The sequence below is a fragment of the Lytechinus variegatus genome, chromosome 1, assembly GCF_018143015.1.
Source record: "Lytechinus variegatus isolate NC3 chromosome 1, Lvar_3.0, whole genome shotgun sequence".
NCBI classification, from domain to species: domain Eukaryota; kingdom Metazoa; phylum Echinodermata; class Echinoidea; order Temnopleuroida; family Toxopneustidae; genus Lytechinus; species Lytechinus variegatus.
The window spans coordinates 94503090-94522203 of record NC_054740.1 but is presented as its reverse complement, the minus strand read 5'-3'; the positions used below and the strand labels follow the sequence as shown (position 1 = coordinate 94522203).

Below are 19114 nucleotides of genomic sequence, written 5' to 3'. Positions count from 1 at the left end.
GCTCTGTCACTACATTTTTCCATCTTACAAATTTCAAACTCATCATTCACTTACACCAGATACAAACACTGTTTTCATGAGAAACAGTCAAATGATTGAGAGCTTGTTAATGACTTGCCAGATTATAGACTAACTTTTAAGTTCATACATTGTCATAGGTGGATGGAATACCTAGAATTAGGCACCAGGTACCACGTATTAGAAAAAGAAGGTGAGAAAATAAAACGCTTTTCACCAGGTATTGAATCAAGGACCCACGACTCATGCTCTCCCACCCAAGTTATCCAGATTTTATCTGTTCGAAGAATTTCTCCAGTTAGTATTCTTGTTGATACTGATGGTAATAGGACAAGGTCCAGTTTGACTGTTAAACCATTAGCACAAAAAATGGATCACCCCCCCCCCCCTTCGAGATTTACATAGGAATGATAAAAACAAGAATGTATGTGTAGAAAGGAGAATGTATCATGGAATGGCATAAAAACATCAAAGAAACTTCAAAATAGTAAATGTCTTTCTGATAGTAAACCAAGATTGTCAAGTATTCAGGTTCACTTGGTTGTTAAAAACAGCATATGTCATTAATATCAAGGTGAACAAGATAATGAATATATCCTATACATAGTAAGGCATGGGCCTAGTTCATTCATTATGACATTGAAATTCTTATCAGATTAACATTTTTTTATTTTTTAAATACTTTTTTCATAATAATTTGTTATTACTCATTCTCTACAAACCAGATTCCCAACACTGAAAGGTATATTCTTTAAGGAGAATTTTTCATTCTATACAAGAATAAGCACCCCCTTCTTTAAAAGATGAATATACTTAAAGGTCAAGTCCACCTCAGAAAAATGTTGATTTAAATCAAGAGAAAAATCAGACAAGCACAATGCTGAAAATTTCATCAAAATCGGATGTAAAATAAGAAAGTTATGACATTTCAAAGTTTCGCATATTTTCAACAAAATAGTTATATGAACGAGCCAGTTACATCCAAATGAAAGAGTCGATGACGTCACTCACTATTTTTGTTTTTTAATTATTTGAAATATACAATATTTCAATTTTTGCGAATTTGATGATTAGGACCTCATTGCCTGAAGCACAAAATGTTAAAATAATGGAATTCCACGTGTTCAGGGAGGAATGAAACTTCATTTCACATGACAATGACGAGAAAATAGAAAAAATTCATATTTCATATAATAAAATACAAAAGAAATAGTGAGTGAGTGATGTCATCAACTCTCTCATTTGGATGTAACTGGCTCGTTCATATAACTATTTTGTTGAAAATAAGCGAAACTTTAAAATGCCATAACTTTCATATTTTACATCCGATTTTGATAAAACTTTCAGTGTTATGCTTGTTGAATTTTTCTCTTTTAATTCAAATCAAGTTTTTGTTGGGGTGGACTTGTCCTTTAACTTTTAGATATCGATAAGTACTTCATTGGCAGGAGTAAGATAACCAATGTCACATCTCGGAATATTTCTAGATTCTAATTACTTAGCCACATTTTCCCCCATTTATCTTTCAAACATTTCTCAATTTTTCAGTTTTCTTCAAAATAGAGATGATAAACTGATAAAGAATCATTCATTTTTGCAATATATTCAGCATAATACATTATCAAATTTCCCTGAAATAAGTTGTATTTCTTAAAATTTGACTATTTCCCAAACTAGAATTCCAAACATTCCCTGATATCAAAGCTGGCTGGGAACCCAAATAAAATTCTTAAACTCTCAAACAATTAAAACAGGCAAACTAACAATTCATATAGCTATTAGAATATATCATAGGCATCAAAGAGGTCTGAGATTCCTTCATTATCATTCAAAGCAAAGAGATAATCATCAACAGCTGGAGGAGAGAGGGCAACAAAGTCATCATCCAAACCATTCTGATCTTCAGTCTCTAATAGTAGGCTCCTACTCAACGCTGATAGATCGTCTTCTTCTAAGGCTGTAGCTTTCAATGCAGGGTCACCTGAAAAGAAAGGGGCAAAGGTCAACAGAAAGGTCAATGATTGAATCTCTCGAGAAGTCCTTTGATAAGCAATCACTGAGACAAGGAATGACAAAATTTCCAAGCATATTTTCTTAAATGGTTATATGCAGTCATTGGGGCATTTCTTTAAAATATGATAAGTAGTGGGAGCTGTAGGATAATTGCCATAAGAGTGATGAAATTGAATCTTATTTCTATGAAAACATTGATATAAGACATCAGTTATATTTCTATGAAAACATCAGTTATCGTGGAAGCGTCGTGGTGTAGCGGTTCTGACTCTTGCCTTGTAATCAGAGGGTCGTGTGTTCGAATCCCGACATGGCCAAGCGTCCTTTGGCAAGGCGTTAATTCACACTTTGCCACTCTCCACCCAGGTATTAAATGGGTACCTGGTAGGATGTGAAAGCCTATATGTAGTATGCCTAGCAATTGAGTCTTGGAACTCTTGTTGGAATGCTCCCCAGGGAGTGGAGAAGGTGAATACATTGTATGCGGGCATGCAAGGATCCGATGACCGGGGTAATAATATGTCTGTAAAGCGCTTAGAGACGTTGTTCCGATGTATTAAGCACTATATAAATGCGGAATATTATCATGTATAATCTGGTGGCAGGAATCAATAGAACAAACAAGAGTCTCATTGGTTCTTGACACAAATGGCATTGTCCACAAGCACAAATTCAATGTTTTTATTTTCCTTAATTTAGCCATTTCTATCCCATGTAACTAAAATGAAGGTAAAATGTACTTTGAAACTTAGATCTTATAATACCCATGCATGACATCACTTTTCATTCTATCTGATTAAACACTTGAATAAGAGTCAAAAGGGGCCTAAGCTTTCGATCCTAGCAGAATCTTCTTCGGAGGCAAAATGACAAACATATAAGGTGGAACAACCATAACATAGACTACAGACATACAACAGCAACACTGGAACAAGGAGACAAAAGGGGCATTAGTGAGAAGAGATGACCGATAAACACTTGAATATCCAAAAGACCACTTTTCCCCCCCCAAAACTAGATCACAACTTTAAGTCAATGAATGTTCTTTATATGAAAGGAAAGTAGGAAATTACTTGTTTGTTCAAGCTAATACTTTCTACCAGCCTAAAAGCCATGATTGAGCAAGGACTCACCCTTTGAGCTGCATGGTGATGAATTCTTTGATTCAGGGTCACATTCTGATGAACTGCTGTCATCTGGATTATCATCAGGACACAGGTAGACCTCAATCTGTCCTCTTGTACTCTTCAGCCATATCTGAATATTAGAGCTCTGTGGAAGAAAGCCATCATGGAAGAATATTATATATTTTCACCTGTATCAGACATCTGAGCTGGTCATTACAAAACCGTATTGCCCTAGATTCATAAATATCGGGAAGGGATAGGTATATTATTTGTATTTTCCTCGGTCTCAATGTGCATATTTACTTTGCATGCAGAGACGACGCAAAATATACCTTGGTATTTTCCCTGGTCTCTCATCCAGGATGCGTATAAAGAGATACGATTCATAAGGATCTGCGCGCCAACAATATACGTCATAATAAAGTCATCACTGGATCCAAGCGCTTGCAAGTACGTCATAATGGTAAAGTGCAGAGCCTGGACCCTGATATTAACAAGACACAATATAACTATTTTAATAAGAAATATCACCAATATCACGATTTTTGCTCTAGATATCTGATTTGGATGATAATAAAAATATTGACTGGCTCTTCTTTCGGGGAACATCAAATATATTGCCCTTAAAAGACCCATATTGCCCTCGCCTAAAGAATCGGGCCAATATGATTCTTTTTCTGGCAATATATTTGATGTTTCCCTCAAGGCCAGTCAATATTATATAATTATTCAACAAGCCAAATTTTCACATGATAAAAAAAAATCTGTATACCATGTACGTTATCTTTAACGGTGAAAATTTCCTTTCCGCCTTCAAAATGGAAGCGGGATATCATATATCATGTGCCTTTCACACCCTGTGATGCCACCTATGCTGTTTGGAAAGACTTTTTTTTTCTATTCCCATTTTCTACCAAGGGGTTTCAATGGTACTGGTTAATAAATTTAAAAAAAATAGCATCCATTTACACGATTGCTTCTTGCTTGAACACCAGGCAAGGCTGGTCAGCACTTTGCTTCTCTTTAAATTGGTCAAGAATGTGATATCATCATTGTCATTCCAATATAGTGCCTAGAACTTGAAGGAATACACTTGTCTAAATGTTAAATTTGAATAAATAACTTCAACTTAGAAAAAAAAATTAACTAATTAAATTATTAGTTGAAAACAAATCAAGAAAATACGCGATCTTTGACTTTGGCTAATTATTCAACTTACACAAGGTTTGACCGAGGTATACGTACATAGGGATCTTCCCATGAGGCCAAGGATTGTACATTCATCTACAGCATATTTATTTTCTGCTTTGCGTCATCTTATAAACTTTTTTTTGGGTTTCAAAAAGAAGTTGCATAGTTGATATCTACATGGTTAAAATTATCACAATATTTTCAAGAGTGTATTTTTCAGTCTATGCATAAGATTATGCTAAGCAGAAAATCTTTTAAAGTAGACAAACTTCTGTAATATTTGGCCTCGTGAAGTTTACATCTTGATAGGTTCCTGGATCTAAGTACTACTTACTTCTTTAGGATCAGGAACTTCTAGTCTTGTTTCAGGTGGTGCCTTGATTGCTATCACTGTCTGATCTTCAAAGCTTTCAATTCCTCGAATGTCATGATATGTTACATAAGCATACGTAATAAAGGGAGTTAAGGACATCTTACTCAGCATCCATTCAAAACTACTTTATCTCTGTTATTTCTCAATAAGAAGAGATTCAATTTAAGATTTGAAATACAATATTTTAAATAAAATACCTTGTGTTGGATATCCAGGTTTGTATCTACTTCATTTACAAGCAGATGGTCTAATTCTAAGACTGCCAAACACCATCATAGATAAACCCACTTGGTCATTAGTAAATGGTCTTAATTCAAAGATTGTCTAACACCATCATGGTTAAACCCACTTGGTCTACTAGCAGATGGCCAAATTCTCAGATCCTCTAACATCATGGCTAAAACCCTTTGGTTTACTAGCAGATGGTCTAATTCTCAGATTGTCTAACACCATCATGGCTTAACTCATTTGGTCTACTAGTAGAGTCTTTTGCTCAGATTATCATGGCTATGAAATCCTAAGAAACTCATGACTAAACCAAGTGTTGGCCATGCATCTAACGAGTACAAGAGCCTTGTAAATGTTATTTGAACCATACCCTGGCCTTTGTTAATGCAATATACATACTGCATATAACAACATTTCTTTATCTCCACAATATGCACAATAATAGGATTTTGTATGTCAAAAGCAGTTCTGATATCTTAAAGATGGTTGGACTTGGTTTTGGTAGAGTAGAATATCATTCCACAATTATTTCAAAGGATATCTTGCATTATCAGGATCTTCTGTAAGGGTCTTCAGCTGCGTAGATGCATTCCGTAGTAACTCATCTAATCGCTTCTCTTGAGCCTCTAAATCATTCAATTCTGGTTAGGAAAAAAGAGACATCAGTTAATTTTAAAAAATGTTAATTACTTTCAAAATGAAAATATCACTATGTTTAACATGGTAAACGAATAATCACAGAGTACCTCAATCTAATACCTGTTATTCTGTAAGGTTTTATATATTTGTTCAGCCGTTTTCAAGCTTAGTCTGGGTTGGGTACATAGACATTGTACCAAACTTCCTCCCGTAGCTAGGGACGTATCAAAGTGAGGGAACACGTCCATGAGGTGAATCGTTAACTTACAATCTGTTACATTATCTGAATAGGAGTGACCCAGAAAGATAAAAAACATTTTAGACATTAATGGCATGACAAAGTATTTTCTTTTCTTTTTATTTATTTTTTTTTGGGGAGGGGGGGATAAATCAAACAAAACAAAAGTACTGAATGCCTTTTTGTTAATTCATACTTTTTTTTTTCTTCATCGTCTTATGTAAATTAAGATGGATGTTCATATTCAATATCAAACAAGACTACCGAAATAATTATATGATTTCTAATTTGAAGGCTTAGATTATTCTAAAGGCAACAAGTCCATTGCCTTGGATTTCCCATTTGTAAGCCTTAATGCCACACTAATTTTTCATTCTTTTTTTCATTAAAAATATATTTTGCCCCATTATGGTGTAAAATAAACACACAATGGCCCGAATTCCAAAGCTGATTTTTAAAACCATCAGTTAAACCCATGGTTTGTGCAAATTTCCTGTATAAATTATGCTTATTTACAGCGTATATTAAAAAATGTCCAATGCTGATGCGCACTTTTGTCTCAGTGCGCCCATTGATTCCTGTTGACAAGGTTAAGTACACTACTTTATCCATGAGTCCACTGTTTGAAGAGAAGGCTCATTAATTCGAAACAGTGGACTCATGAATAAAATGGCGTGGATAACCACAGCAACAGGCGTCAATTTGGTGCACTGATAAAAGTGCACATCAGCATTGGACATTTTTCTAATATACACGGTAAATAAATGTAATTTATACAGGAAAAATGCATAAACCATGTTCAACTGATTGTTCTAAAAACCACCTTTGTGAATTCGGGCCCACAATGTAGGAAAGTGGAATTGCCTTATTGTAGTTCCCTCAAGGATCTATTTCAATACTCACCTGAATGTAGATTGACTGTTTCTGCTGATAATTGTGGATTGACGTAACCAGCATGAACAGCTACAGAACTATTAGCACCTCTGAAACCAAAAAATAGATTAGACAAAATAAGGATTGTGTAATAAAATAAATACTTTGTTTGCTCAAATGCATTGAGTGTAATCTATCCCCTTTCTCACATCTTTAGTTATGCAAATAGCATTACTGTCATGTAGACTTTATATCCCGATATATCAGATAAAGACTGAAACATACATGTAGATGCAAAAGGTTTGGTGAAATGTATATCATTTCATGAATTTATGAAAGCATGTGCTGTACAAGATTTTTCTCTACACATTTCTTTCAAGAAGTACATATTTATTAATAAGCAATTCAACCAATACATTTATCCAGCATTTTGGAGAAACATGTTAATAATGAAATTCATTTTCCATCTTTATGTTGCAATACTTTCTGGCTGCTCATGTCTGATGTATATTGCACACAGTATTGTAACTTCATTGGCATGAAATTGTAAGGAGTGATGCATCAATAACTACATTGATCAATTCCGAAAGAACCATCCTCCAGACCCCACTTTTTACTTCATCACATTAACTTGACTTTGAATAGCTTTTGTGACCCACCCATCCATCCTTAATGTGTGGACTAACCCTTTTGTTGTATGGTCACAGACAGTATGTTGTTTTTGACAGAGGGCACTGGATAATACATTAAAAATACAAGTCTGGATCCTGTTATTAATTAAATTATATTATCACTCATCGGTCTACCTATGGAACTTTAAAAATGATCATTTGAACAATACAAAAATTAGGCAATCTGCTTTGTTGTTTCAATTTCCTTCCTCCCTTGAAAAAAAACAAATGGATATTTCAATACAGTCAGGATTAATAATAAAACTTGTATTTCAAAGTTACAAAATAATGTATTTATTGGACAAAATGAAATGAACACAGATGACAAGTGGTATAAAAGCACCCCATTTGGAGTACAAGCACCACTGTAGTATTCATGTATGTGCAAGTCAGCTTAAAGCAACATCTTTTGTTATTCCCTTCCCTGTGCCCTCACAAAGGCAGGAAGCTCCACTCATCCTTGGTTTATGAATGGGAAGGCGAACAATAGAGGGGGTGGGTGAGAGGTATACAAATCTCCTTTTCTATGCATTGACCTTGTAACCACAAATTTAAATGACCCTATTCATCTTTCCCTTTAAACATGTTGGGCTGATGCTGTGTTGATGTCAACAGCAAATGAAGAGCTGCATCACATGTATCTACAGAACTTAGTTCCTCTTCTGAAAAAAAGGAGAATCCCTTCTTGCATTTGAAGTTTTCTGCACAGGCCTACCTGCCAGATGTCTTTCTTAATTATAGGGACAATTTCAAATTCATATCATGCAACTACCAGAAGATTCACAAAGCAGACTAAATCATTATCTTTTTTAATTATTTTTTGAGGCACGGACAGGGAGAGCAGCACCCAAGGCAGCCCTTGCAGTAAGCCCTTAGAAGGGCAAAGCAATATTTTTTAGGAAAAAAAAAATCCTTAGAAATACTCTCAGGGATTTTTAGAGCAGGAAACAGTTAACACTGAAGTCAGGGGTGGATCCAGGATTTTCCAAGGGGGGGGGGCACATTTTCCCTGAGGAAATATTTGGCAAGCCAAAGCCAAAGGGTTTTTAACCAAATAGTAAGGTATTTCATCCATGAAAAAATATGACTTTTAAGCAAAAAAAGAAAAAATCTTTACTTCTGTTGTAATGACATTTTTACATTACAAATTTTAATTGTGCCTCTCAAAAGGGTTTGGGGCATGGGCCGGCATTGCCCCCCCCCCCCCCCCCCCCCGGATCTGCCAGTGACTGAAGTCTCCATACTACTTTTTTTTCCAAATAAAAGTCCTGAGCAAATCACTTACTTCCATTGGATGTTATTCTTTGACTTCTTGGTAATGAGTTTAATGCCTTCTAATACATTTGTGATGTCATATATTCTCCTCTTCTGGACTTCAAGAACTTCTGCTGCTCTGTTCAGGTCAAGGACACCATCCGGTGCCCCTCTTAGTAGACCAACAAATCGCTTTGTTAGAAGACCTAATGATGTGTCGTATCGGGATTTTTCCATGGGTGACCTTGTGGGCGCTGTCATCAGTCAAGGAAGAGGGATGAAGGAAGACGAATGGGAAGAACAAATAAATTTGAATTTTGATGTACAAAGTAATCTGGCAATTCTCCCTTGATTTTACAGATTTCTAATGAACATCTTTAAGAGAACTATTCCTTTTAATACCAGCTAAAGCTTTGGTGAAGGGTCAATAACATGAATTAAAATTCCAATCATATAAAAGTTTAGAAGCAATCAAATAATATTCTTCATCCATTGGGAAAAGTAAATACCTTTATCCAAATTTAATTAAGACTAACAGTACATTATCTAGCTTTTACTGAGTCTGAATTAATTAAGTACAGAAAAGTTATATGAAAATTACCGCAAATTATGCTTGCACAAATATCTACTGAATGATATGCGCCGTATAAGCTGATCTTCTAAAAAAAATTACCTCTTGTCTTTTTTGTTTTTGCCGAGGGTCTAGGACTAGGTGTCTTGAAAGCTGTACTAGCAACATTTGATGATCGACCAGCAGCAGAGTCCAGCTCCAGTTTCCTTTTTGCCTTTGGAAAAAAAATGTTAGAATTAGAATAGTGCAATCAATAAAGAGTGCTTATTATGCCGGGACCAGCAGATGCAATACAACAGGTGAACAGCCTAGCCTTAAGGACTTTGTGATGATATATTTTAATATTTTGACATATACTTCTTCATCGCCAAGCCTTGAACCCCCTGCCATAGGCATATAAGAGACTCTTGTAAACAAAGATGGATTTCTAGGAAATCCATCTTTGAAGATAGAATTAAAAATCACGTAAATTTGTTTAAAGGGGAATCCAGCCTTGGCCATAAAATGTTGTGTTGGGAAGGAGAAAAATAAATTAAACAGAATGGTGAAAGTTTGAAAGAAATCGGACAAGCAATAAGAAAGTTATAGCTTCTTTAAAATTGAGATCACTAATACTATGTAGATTTCAAATTGGCAACTGGGTAAGTAAATTATGACAAGGGGCAAGGACAACTTTCCCATAGGCCATGCACTTTATTATCAGGGATTTGTGGTTTACTCCTAAGTTCTCATTCCCCTGGGGCAGTAATCTAAATATAACCCAGGTAGTATATTGTTTTATGTCCTCATGAAAGAAAAATATAATTTGAAATAAAACTTTTGGGAAAAATGACATTTTAGCCATAATATGTATTGGAGTACATGGAAGAGTAGTCCTTGCCTTACATCACTATGACATCCCATATGCGGCCAATTTGAAGTCTCCATGGGTATAGTGATTACCAATATTTACAACTTTTAAAAATTCATAACTTTCTTGTCGTTTGTCCAATATTGTTCAAACTTTCACCTATCAACTTGTCTGATTTTTCCTTCCTTGTAAAAGCAAGTTTTTATTTGGGTTGGATTCCCCTTTAAGTCATCTATACTGTATAGTATACAACTATTCTTTACTAAATTATTACAAAACCTAGGTCTATTAATTATTTATTTTTATATTTATAATCACATTTAAATTAAATTTCAGTATTTGTTAAAAAATTATTGTTATCTATAAATTTTTCTTCAAAACAGCTTTTTTTCACATCGCTAATAGAAGGTACGTCATTAACGAAGCGGTTCAAATGTCAGGCATATTGCATTTGCTTTTTTGACAAATGGATCGAGGGATCTACACGAGATCGGTCTGGTAAGAAAGTTAAGAAACCTCTAATTTTTGCCATTTATAGTAAAATAATTTTTATCTATAAATAGCAAAAATTACATCACTATAAATGGCAAAAATGAGACTCCCTCTATACGCATTAGACGTATGAAGGTTCATAGATAAATAAAATTCACCCGTACAAACCGATTTCACCCTCTATGAATTTCCTAGGGATCGAAATCCATCCGGGTGTGGAGGTCTCGCTTAAAAAGTTATGCTTCTAGTTCTAGGACAAAGTCTTCTATACTTCATGCCCAACATCAAGGTATTGACTATGAGACTACATGCATGTCTATATATGAGGCCGTTCTCATTACGCATTCTAAAACTAGTTTTCTGGAAACCGATTCAGGAAACCAGTTTGGAAGATCGCTTTGCTAGTGTTCCCACTTGATCACACGAAAGTGGTTTTAAAAATCACTTCACGTAAAGCGCTCTTGTTGCTATGGAAACGCTCCCAGTGGGAGGACACGTTTTGCGCAAAATTCGAAACCGCAGCATAGGCATTCTACACCTGTCGTGTGGAGTAGCGTGCTCAAAATGTGTGAAGATTGCTTCCCGAAGAACGGTTGTGTCCTCACTTACGCTAAAACCAGTTTAACGAGGTAAAGCGATCTTGAAAACTACATCGCGAGGTGGTTTTCTAAACTCGTTTGGAAGATCGCTTCCAAGACCGCTTTGACCGTTCTCACTACGCGTTTCCACTGAACTAGTTTCCAGTAAACTAGTTTTAGAAAAGTAGTGAGAACAGCTAATAACAGCCTCAAGGCTGTTAGTGTTATTGGGCGTTGTGGCGTGCGCCTGTAATCCAAGCTGTGTGGAAGTTACAAATTGATGCAGAGGTTCGAGCCCTGGTCACGTCTTTCGGATGGTGACGTTAAAGGTCGGTCCCAGACGTAAATAATCATATCTGATTGATACACGTCTGACAAAACTAAAATACACACACACGCTTCCTTCATCATGATGAAGAAGTAGGCCTAGGATATGTCAAATATTTATAAATATCATCACGAGGTCCTCAAGGACAGACCCTAATGACAGTTAGTGTTAATCCAACTATTAGAATTCCAATTCATTAAAATCTAATGTTAACAATAACATTGTTAAGCTAGGCCTTGAGATTTGTTGAGAATTGAGAGATTTTTTCTTTTTGATCATGATATAAAAAAAATCTAACGTTAGATCTGAATAACGTTAGATGATAAGGAAGACGAATTGAGCCCCATCTGAGCTCAGTGGTTTTCTGAGAGCCGAGTAAAAAACAAACAACAAAAAAGGGTCTATAGCAAAAAAAGTGATGCTTACTGGTGGTCTCCCAAGTTGAGGTCTCATTCCTTTTGTCGAATCAAACTCCGGCGTAAAGCCAACAACGTCCACTATTTCTTGATCAATTTCTTCCTTAATATTTGACGATATATTCGTTATATCTGACGACAATGATTGGTTCGAAAAGTCAGGGAGAATTCCTTGCGGTGACATGCCCAAAATTGTCCTTATTCTAGCTTCTGTCGGCTGCCGACGAACAGCAGTCACTGCTCCTCCGCGGGGCATTTTCGGGGAGAAGTCTGCGCGGGATCCGAGCTGAGCTGTGGACAGTGAAAACTGCTACGGACGGCTGACGCTGAAGATCAATTAGACCTACTAAGGACAACAATAACCGGTTAAATTTCTACTTTCTGGAAACAACTGATCGAAATCGATGGAACAGTGGGTATCTTAAAGATTGAATATAATGAAGTGCTTCTGGAATTTAAAATAAATGCTCAGATTCGTCAAGATTGAATGGATTTCCTTCCTTCATCCAAAACCTTTTCAATGAATGAAAAAGCCAGTCCCGTTTGGTCAGCGACATTCGGGCCCAATAAAATCAAATCGGGAGAGATTTCCCGCGACTCGTATTTCGCGCGAGACGTCTCACGTGTATGTTTCGCGCAAACACTGGGACCAATCGCAAACTTGTCACCGCGAAAGCGAGAAAAATATTTTTTTACATTTTAATTCTCTTGTAATCATTTTCAAATCATAAACATTCCGTGATTTACATGAAGTAGTTACATTCAGAAAAAGGAAATATTTTTCCTTCCATTCATTTGTTGCTTGTTTCTCAGCTTGTTCTCATAATCAGTTTTGTTTATTTTAGTGGAGTCCCCAGGAAAATGATGATATATATCGGATCCCGTTTTAGTTCTCCTTGCCAAATAAAAATGTAAACAATATGTTTTCAGATCCGAAGTAACTCTAGTCTACAAATGTAGACCCACATCTGCAGTGTGTGTACCTTAGCTGATTCAACGAGTCTGCATAGCAGACTAGGTCTACTGAGGCTGCAGAAGTAATGTTTTCAAGTTTTCTCTACGCTCGCCCTTTCAGGCTGGTTTGCTTCGCAAACCAGTAGCAGATCCCACCTCACGAGCCATTCAGAGTCTGCATAGCAGACTAAAGTAACTCTAGTCTACAAATGTAGACCCACATCTGCAGTGTGTGTACCTTAGCTGATTCAACGAGTCTGCATAGCAGACTAGGTCTACTGAGGCTGCAGAAGTGGGTCTACAACTTCTTTGAGCCACATCCACGAAACGTGGATGTGAGGCGGAGCTTGCTGAAACCCTCCGTTGCCAGTAGATACCATGATTGACAGCAGATTTGTGGAAGTAGGGGCAACAGAGGGATTAGGATCCAGCTGTTATGACCATTTCTTATCTTGTGGAATGTATACAAATAAGGCCATTCCACAGGTATATAGGTCCATGGCTATATACATGGGTAGATACATATATGTGTCATACTTTGAAATATCAAGGAGTTTGTGATATCGCCTTGGAAATATCTTCTATAACAGAGGAACGTGTATACAGAATATGAATACTGTATGTAGAAGATCACCCCGTCATGTAATTGGGCCTAATAAGTAACATAAAAATAAACATTGCCCTTTCTTTCTTTTCCTTTCTTTCTTCTTTTTCGTTTTCCTTTTTTTCCCTTTGATTCTTCTTGATTTTTTCTTTTCCTCTTTCTTTCTTCTCTTCTGTTTTCTTTCTTTTTTTCTCTTCTTCTTTTCCTGTGACCCCCTTACTTTCTTTTTCTTTCTTTCTTTCTTTCTTTGTTTCATTCATTCATTAATTCATTCATTCACTCTTTCCTTCCTTTCTCTTTCCATTTTTTTCTCTTTCTCTCTCTCTTTTACTCTTTCATTCTTTCCTTTCCTTCTTTCTTATTTTTATTTTTCGTTTTTCTTTCACTTGCTCTCTCATTCTTCTTCCCTTCCTTAAAGTATCCTGTTTTTAAATTATGTATCTTTATCATTTCTACATTATAATGGAACCGATTGATTAATGTGCAGAACCGTTTTCTAAGATAAGAAACTATGTAAGCGATGACTTGTTCTCCTCTCTTAATTTCTTCCCCTTCCTTCCTTTCTTTCTTTCTTTCTTTCTTCTGTATTCTTTTATTTCTTTCCCTGTCCCCTTGTCTCTTTCTCTTCTTTTCCTTCCTTCTCACATCTTAATAAATTAAGTCTTGTTTGCCCTGCCATTAACATTTAGCTTCACATTTTCTTTATACATGTAATTCTATTCTTTCGACTTAAATGTTTTCTGTCTTCATTAAGCCTATTGTGAATGTGTTGATGTTTTGTTTTATGGCTAATATCAAATAAAGATAAATTGTATACATATTTCTTGAGATGAGATTCAGACATCGCCATTGCACATGAAATACAGAGGCCGCGGAAGCAAGGGGGATCCAGTTCCAAAGCCGTGTACATAATCGTAAAAACGACCATACATGTATATATGATTGTGATTTTTTTTTCGTCATCAGCCCCCACTTTGAAAACCATTCCACGTCCCCTGAAATATACACTGTTCATCACATCAAAATCATAGAAACTTGTCGATATTCTATTCTGAAAAACAGACAATTTAGATATTTGGAATTCATAAAAGTGTTATTATTTTATTCCGTATCTAATATAGAGCGTGGAACTTGTTGATATTGCGGCATGAAAACTGGACATTTTAAAGCACATTGCATTATGAATAGGATGCACGGATGATATTTTTAACAATTCATGCAAACGCAAATCGCAAGCAGACTCTAAGTTTTTACATGTTTTATGAAATCCCATAAAAAGCGGATTTTAAGTAGTGTGTAATAGAATTAATATACAGGTATACTGGACCTACCAATCAAAAATGCTAGCGCAAAGCGCTAGCTCATATGCCTACTTTTTCAAAATCAGACACCTCAGAAGGGATATTTTGAAACTTTAATGTAATACACAAAGACAATATGTACAGTACTTGACAAACTACATCATGCGAACGCACAGCGAAAGCTGAAAATGTTGATATTCACACCATAAAACAAAGCACTTATGAAAAAAAAATCATTTGTAAAACAAAATAATGAAAGCTCGATGTCGGAACTGAAATAAGATATGTATCTCATCGAACAGGCAATGTCAGCGCGAAGCGGGAGCGAAAATTTTACATATTTTTGTTATTTTCCCGGAGTTCCCCTGACCTTATCTTATTCTCTTGTCTTTCTTCTCTTTTTTTCTTCTTCCTCTCTTTTCCCTTCTTTTTCTTTTTTATTTCCGCCTTTTTCCTTCTTTAAGTTCTGCCAATATAGGGGGGGGGCGGACACTTCGGGCCCACCCTGGATCCGCCTATAAAATGATATAAATAGCATACAATACAGCCAATAAAACTGGTAAGCACATATTTAACAGACAACAAATATCTGACCTACTTTCCACAATTCAAATCCAACAAATTAATATTTGGAAACAAAATAATTATCCATGTCAGCAGTTAGCACTAGTAAATAAAGCATCAAGGCATGTACATGTAGCTCCCGGGCATAACTATATGCAACTTTCACATCTTTGGCATCGACATTGCATGTGTTGACAAAGCTAATTGTTTTCATATTCAGTTCATTCAGCAGGATTGGCTGATTTAAATCACTATGATGATTATTTTTTTCAAATCATTATTGATTTAAAGGTCATATCCACCCCAGAAAAAAAAGTTTAATTGAATAAAAATAGAGAAAAATCAAACAAGAATAACGCTGGAAACTACATCAAAATTGGCTGTAAAATAGAATAGTAATATAACATCTTAAAGTTTCGCTTATTTTTCACAAACCGGTGGGTGTTTAATAAAGCTGTTCGTAAGAGCGACTTTAAGAACGATTGGTGATCCTTTCTTGTGGTAAATAGTATATATATTGGCGATGATTTATCGCGTAAGAACTTGTGAACAGCTTTATGAAAAGGCCCTTAGTTATTATGGACAATTCAGTGATGTGAAAATCAGAGAGTCGATGGTGTCACTCACTCACTATTTCTTTTGTATTTTTACTTTTTGAATTATACAACATTTCAATTTTTACGAATTTAGAAAATAGGACCCTCTTGTTTGAACTACAAAATGTTAAAACAATGTAATCCCACATGTTCAGGGGGGATGATTTTTTTTTGTTCATAAAAATATTTCATATTTCACATAATAAAATACAAAATAAATAGTAAGTGAGTGATGTCATCGGTCCCCTCATTTGCATACCGACAAGGATTTGCATATAACCACAACTGTTTTTTTTTTAATTAAGCAAAATTTTAAAACTACTTTCTTCTTTTAGATTGGATTTTGATGAAATTTTCAGTGTTATGCTTGTCTGATTTTCTCTTACTATTCAACATGTTCAAAGCAGCTTTTTGTTGGGGTGCATGATTTGTCCTTTAAATCACTTCCATTCGAACATCTACAAATTTGGGATTTTTTATTGTTTGTGGCAGTTTTACTTTTTAAATTCAAAAGAGTAAGATTTTACCAACTTTATATCATGAGAAGAGGAATAAACCCTTTATATCTACTCATAACAATTGAAATCAAAATCAAGTCAATCTTGCAAAACCAAAGATGTACATGTAGCCTATATGGGACACCTACTCGACTTGTATATGTATATGAGTGGACTTTGTAGATAGTAAAACAAAGTTCTTATTTCTTTTTGTCGAACTTCAGAAGTGTTTTAGAGGACAGTTTTCAAGAAAGAAAAGTACAGGAACTCTGAACTTATCAGCTTATTAGGCTGAATCTCAACATAAATTTTGCCAGGATGGGTTATAACCTTGGATCCTACTAGAAAAAGCCTGTTCAGACATTCTGAGTGAGATTGTGCTTCATTCAGCCAGTTCACTGAAAAAGATTCAGTAAAATGTACATTTTTATTTTAAAAATGTATGAATGTTCTTGGCAAAGGGCACTAACATGACTAAATCATAGCAACTATACATTTTAGTGCCCTTTGTCAAAAGGATTTATGTTTGTACATTTTTAAGTGAATGTTTTTAATGGAGTACAATAAAAGTAAAATTCTGCAATGTCCCTGGTGACCCATTACGCCCATGACACCCATAGTTTATCATTTTATTCTTTTATATGTCTTATTCAAATAAATAGGCCGACACAGTAGGATAAGGGAACCCGTTTCTTATTTTTGCGAAACTTCTAACAACTGCCAAGTACTGGTATTCAAGTTTATGAAAGAAATCATTTAAATCAACTTGCAGGTGTGTCAAAAAATTTGCAAGCAAATGCTTTGAAATAGTCCAATAGTTCCAACTATGGCTCAAAGAAGAACTTAAAGGAATTGTCCAGGCTGGAGAAATTTATATCTCACTGATAACGGAGTAAAATTCAAAATGCTGAAAATGTGATCAAAATCGCATAACAAATAACAAAGTTATTGAATTTTAAAGATTTCTTTTCCATCTTTCCGGTGAAACATTTCTAGGCATGTCTTCATGAATATCCATTAGTTGGGCTGATGGTGGCATATCTCCACTTGTTCTTTTTATTATAATTATATGAAATTAGGTTTATTAAAAAAAGAATTAACCAAGAACTAAAATAAATTGATTTGAGAACTAAATAAGTACATGAGTTATTTATTGCCGCAACTTATTTCATCATAATGGAGACCAGGCGCGTACGCAGGATTTTTGAAGGGGGGGGGGGGGGGGTTCGAGCTGATTTTTTTTTTAATCTCCCGCCCAGTCTCTAAAAAGTGATGAGCGGGGGGGGGGAGGTGATGATTTTTTTTCCTTTTTAACATTTAAGTGGGGATGGGGTATGTAACAGTGCGGTCATTATCAGCGAGCTAGCAGAAATGTTCTCGTTTTTGCGTTGAAAACATAACCTTTTTGTCAATAGTTTGTTGGTATCACAGTCGATGCTACATGTCCTTCGGATCGTAGCACTCATGATATGGCCTTGATCAGAACACTAGAAACTTGAGAAATGTCATGAATAATTACGAGCGAGCGGAGCGAGAGAGCCGAAATGTTTGCGTTTTCCGTCAAAACATACAATTCTTCTCAATAGCTTGTTGGTAATGATTACATATTAGTTGATGATACATGTCCTTCTGCTCGTAAGTCTCATGGTATGGCCTTGATCAAGAGACTAGAAACTTAAGAAATTTCATAAATGATTACGAGCGAGCGGAGTGAGCGAGCCGTAATTTTCGCATTTTCCCGTCAAAACATACATTTCTTGTCAAAAGTTTGTTAGTAAATCAAATATTAGTCGATGCTACATGTCCTTCTATTCGTAACACTCATAATACGGCCTTGAACAGGAGACTAGATACTTATGGAATTTCATAAATTATTACGAGCGAGCGGAGCGAGCTAACCGACATTTTAGCGTTTTCCGTCATTTTGGTTTTCATATTGGTAAAACATATTTTGTAAGAAAACGTATGTCTTTGTCTTGGTTCACTTGTATTCATAAGTATACATCATGATAATCATGTATGGCCTTGTTAATGGCGATACCGTGATCATGTCGGCGACATGCGGAAATAAAAGATATAATAAAATGGATCGAGCGAAGCGAGCGTAAATTTTATCTGTGTTTTTCGTCGGAAACATGAGATTCTGTTCATTATTGCTGTCATATACATTATTGGGTAGGGGAACTGTCCGTAACCAGACCAAGGAGTTATCAGGCGCTTGCCCGATAACTCCTTGACCAGACCGACCTCTGGGGAGACAAGCAAAAAAAAAACAAAAAAAAAACAAAAAGGGGGGGGTTTGAACCCCCTAAACCCCCCCCCCTTGCGTACGCGCCTGATGGAGACACATTATTTACACATGTATGAAAAATTGAAATAATTATGATTTCGTGTTATAAGAAAAAGGAAAGATGGGATGTGACATCAAATGAATATTCATGACGATGTAAATAAAACTGTTTTTCACAAAATACTGATAAATTTAAAAATACAATAACTTCATTATTTGTCATCAAATTTTGGTGAAACTTTCATCATTTTACTCTATATATTTAGATGTGAATATTTTCAGCCCGGTCCATTTCTTTAAGGTTGAATGCAGTCGGTCAAAGTTTTGCAAGCCAATGCTTTGAAACAGTTGTTCCAACTGTGGCTCAAAGAACAACTTGGGGTTGAAACAAACAAAAGATAAGTGCAGTTTTCTTTAACATTATGATCTTCAATCATTGGCTTGAAAA

The 19114-nt window shown here is 35.5% G+C and overlaps 1 protein-coding gene across 1 annotated transcript; it reads right to left on the bottom strand.

The window, feature by feature from the left end:
- Positions 1-1361: 1361 nt before the first annotated feature.
- On the bottom strand, positions 1362-12503 carry LOC121429162 (transcription factor E2F3-like). The gene is made up of 8 exons (XM_041626098.1): positions 11871-12503; positions 9299-9410; positions 8657-8879; positions 6731-6810; positions 5492-5591; positions 4684-4798; positions 3165-3303; positions 1362-1999 (listed from the first exon to the last, which is right to left on the bottom strand). The coding sequence occupies exons 1-8, from the start codon at positions 12114-12116 to the stop codon at positions 1797-1799; spliced, it is 1218 nt and encodes a 405-aa protein (XP_041482032.1). The 5' UTR covers positions 12117-12503; the 3' UTR covers positions 1362-1796.
- Positions 12504-19114: the final 6611 nt, after the last annotated feature.

Bases quoted from the DNA above. Each gene is read 5' to 3' on its own strand.
- LOC121429162 (XM_041626098.1), bottom strand. From the start codon at position 12,116: ATGCCCCGCGGAGGAGCAGTGACTGCTGTTCGTCGGCAGCCGACAGAA. The intron at 9,411-11,870 runs GTAAGCATCACT...TTTTTTCCAAAG, and splicing joins CTCAACTTGGGAGACCACCA to GCAAAAAGGAAACTGGAGCT. The intron at 5,592-6,730 runs GTGAGTATTGAA...TTTCCTAACCAG, and splicing joins AACAGTCAATCTACATTCAG to AATTGAATGATTTAGAGGCT.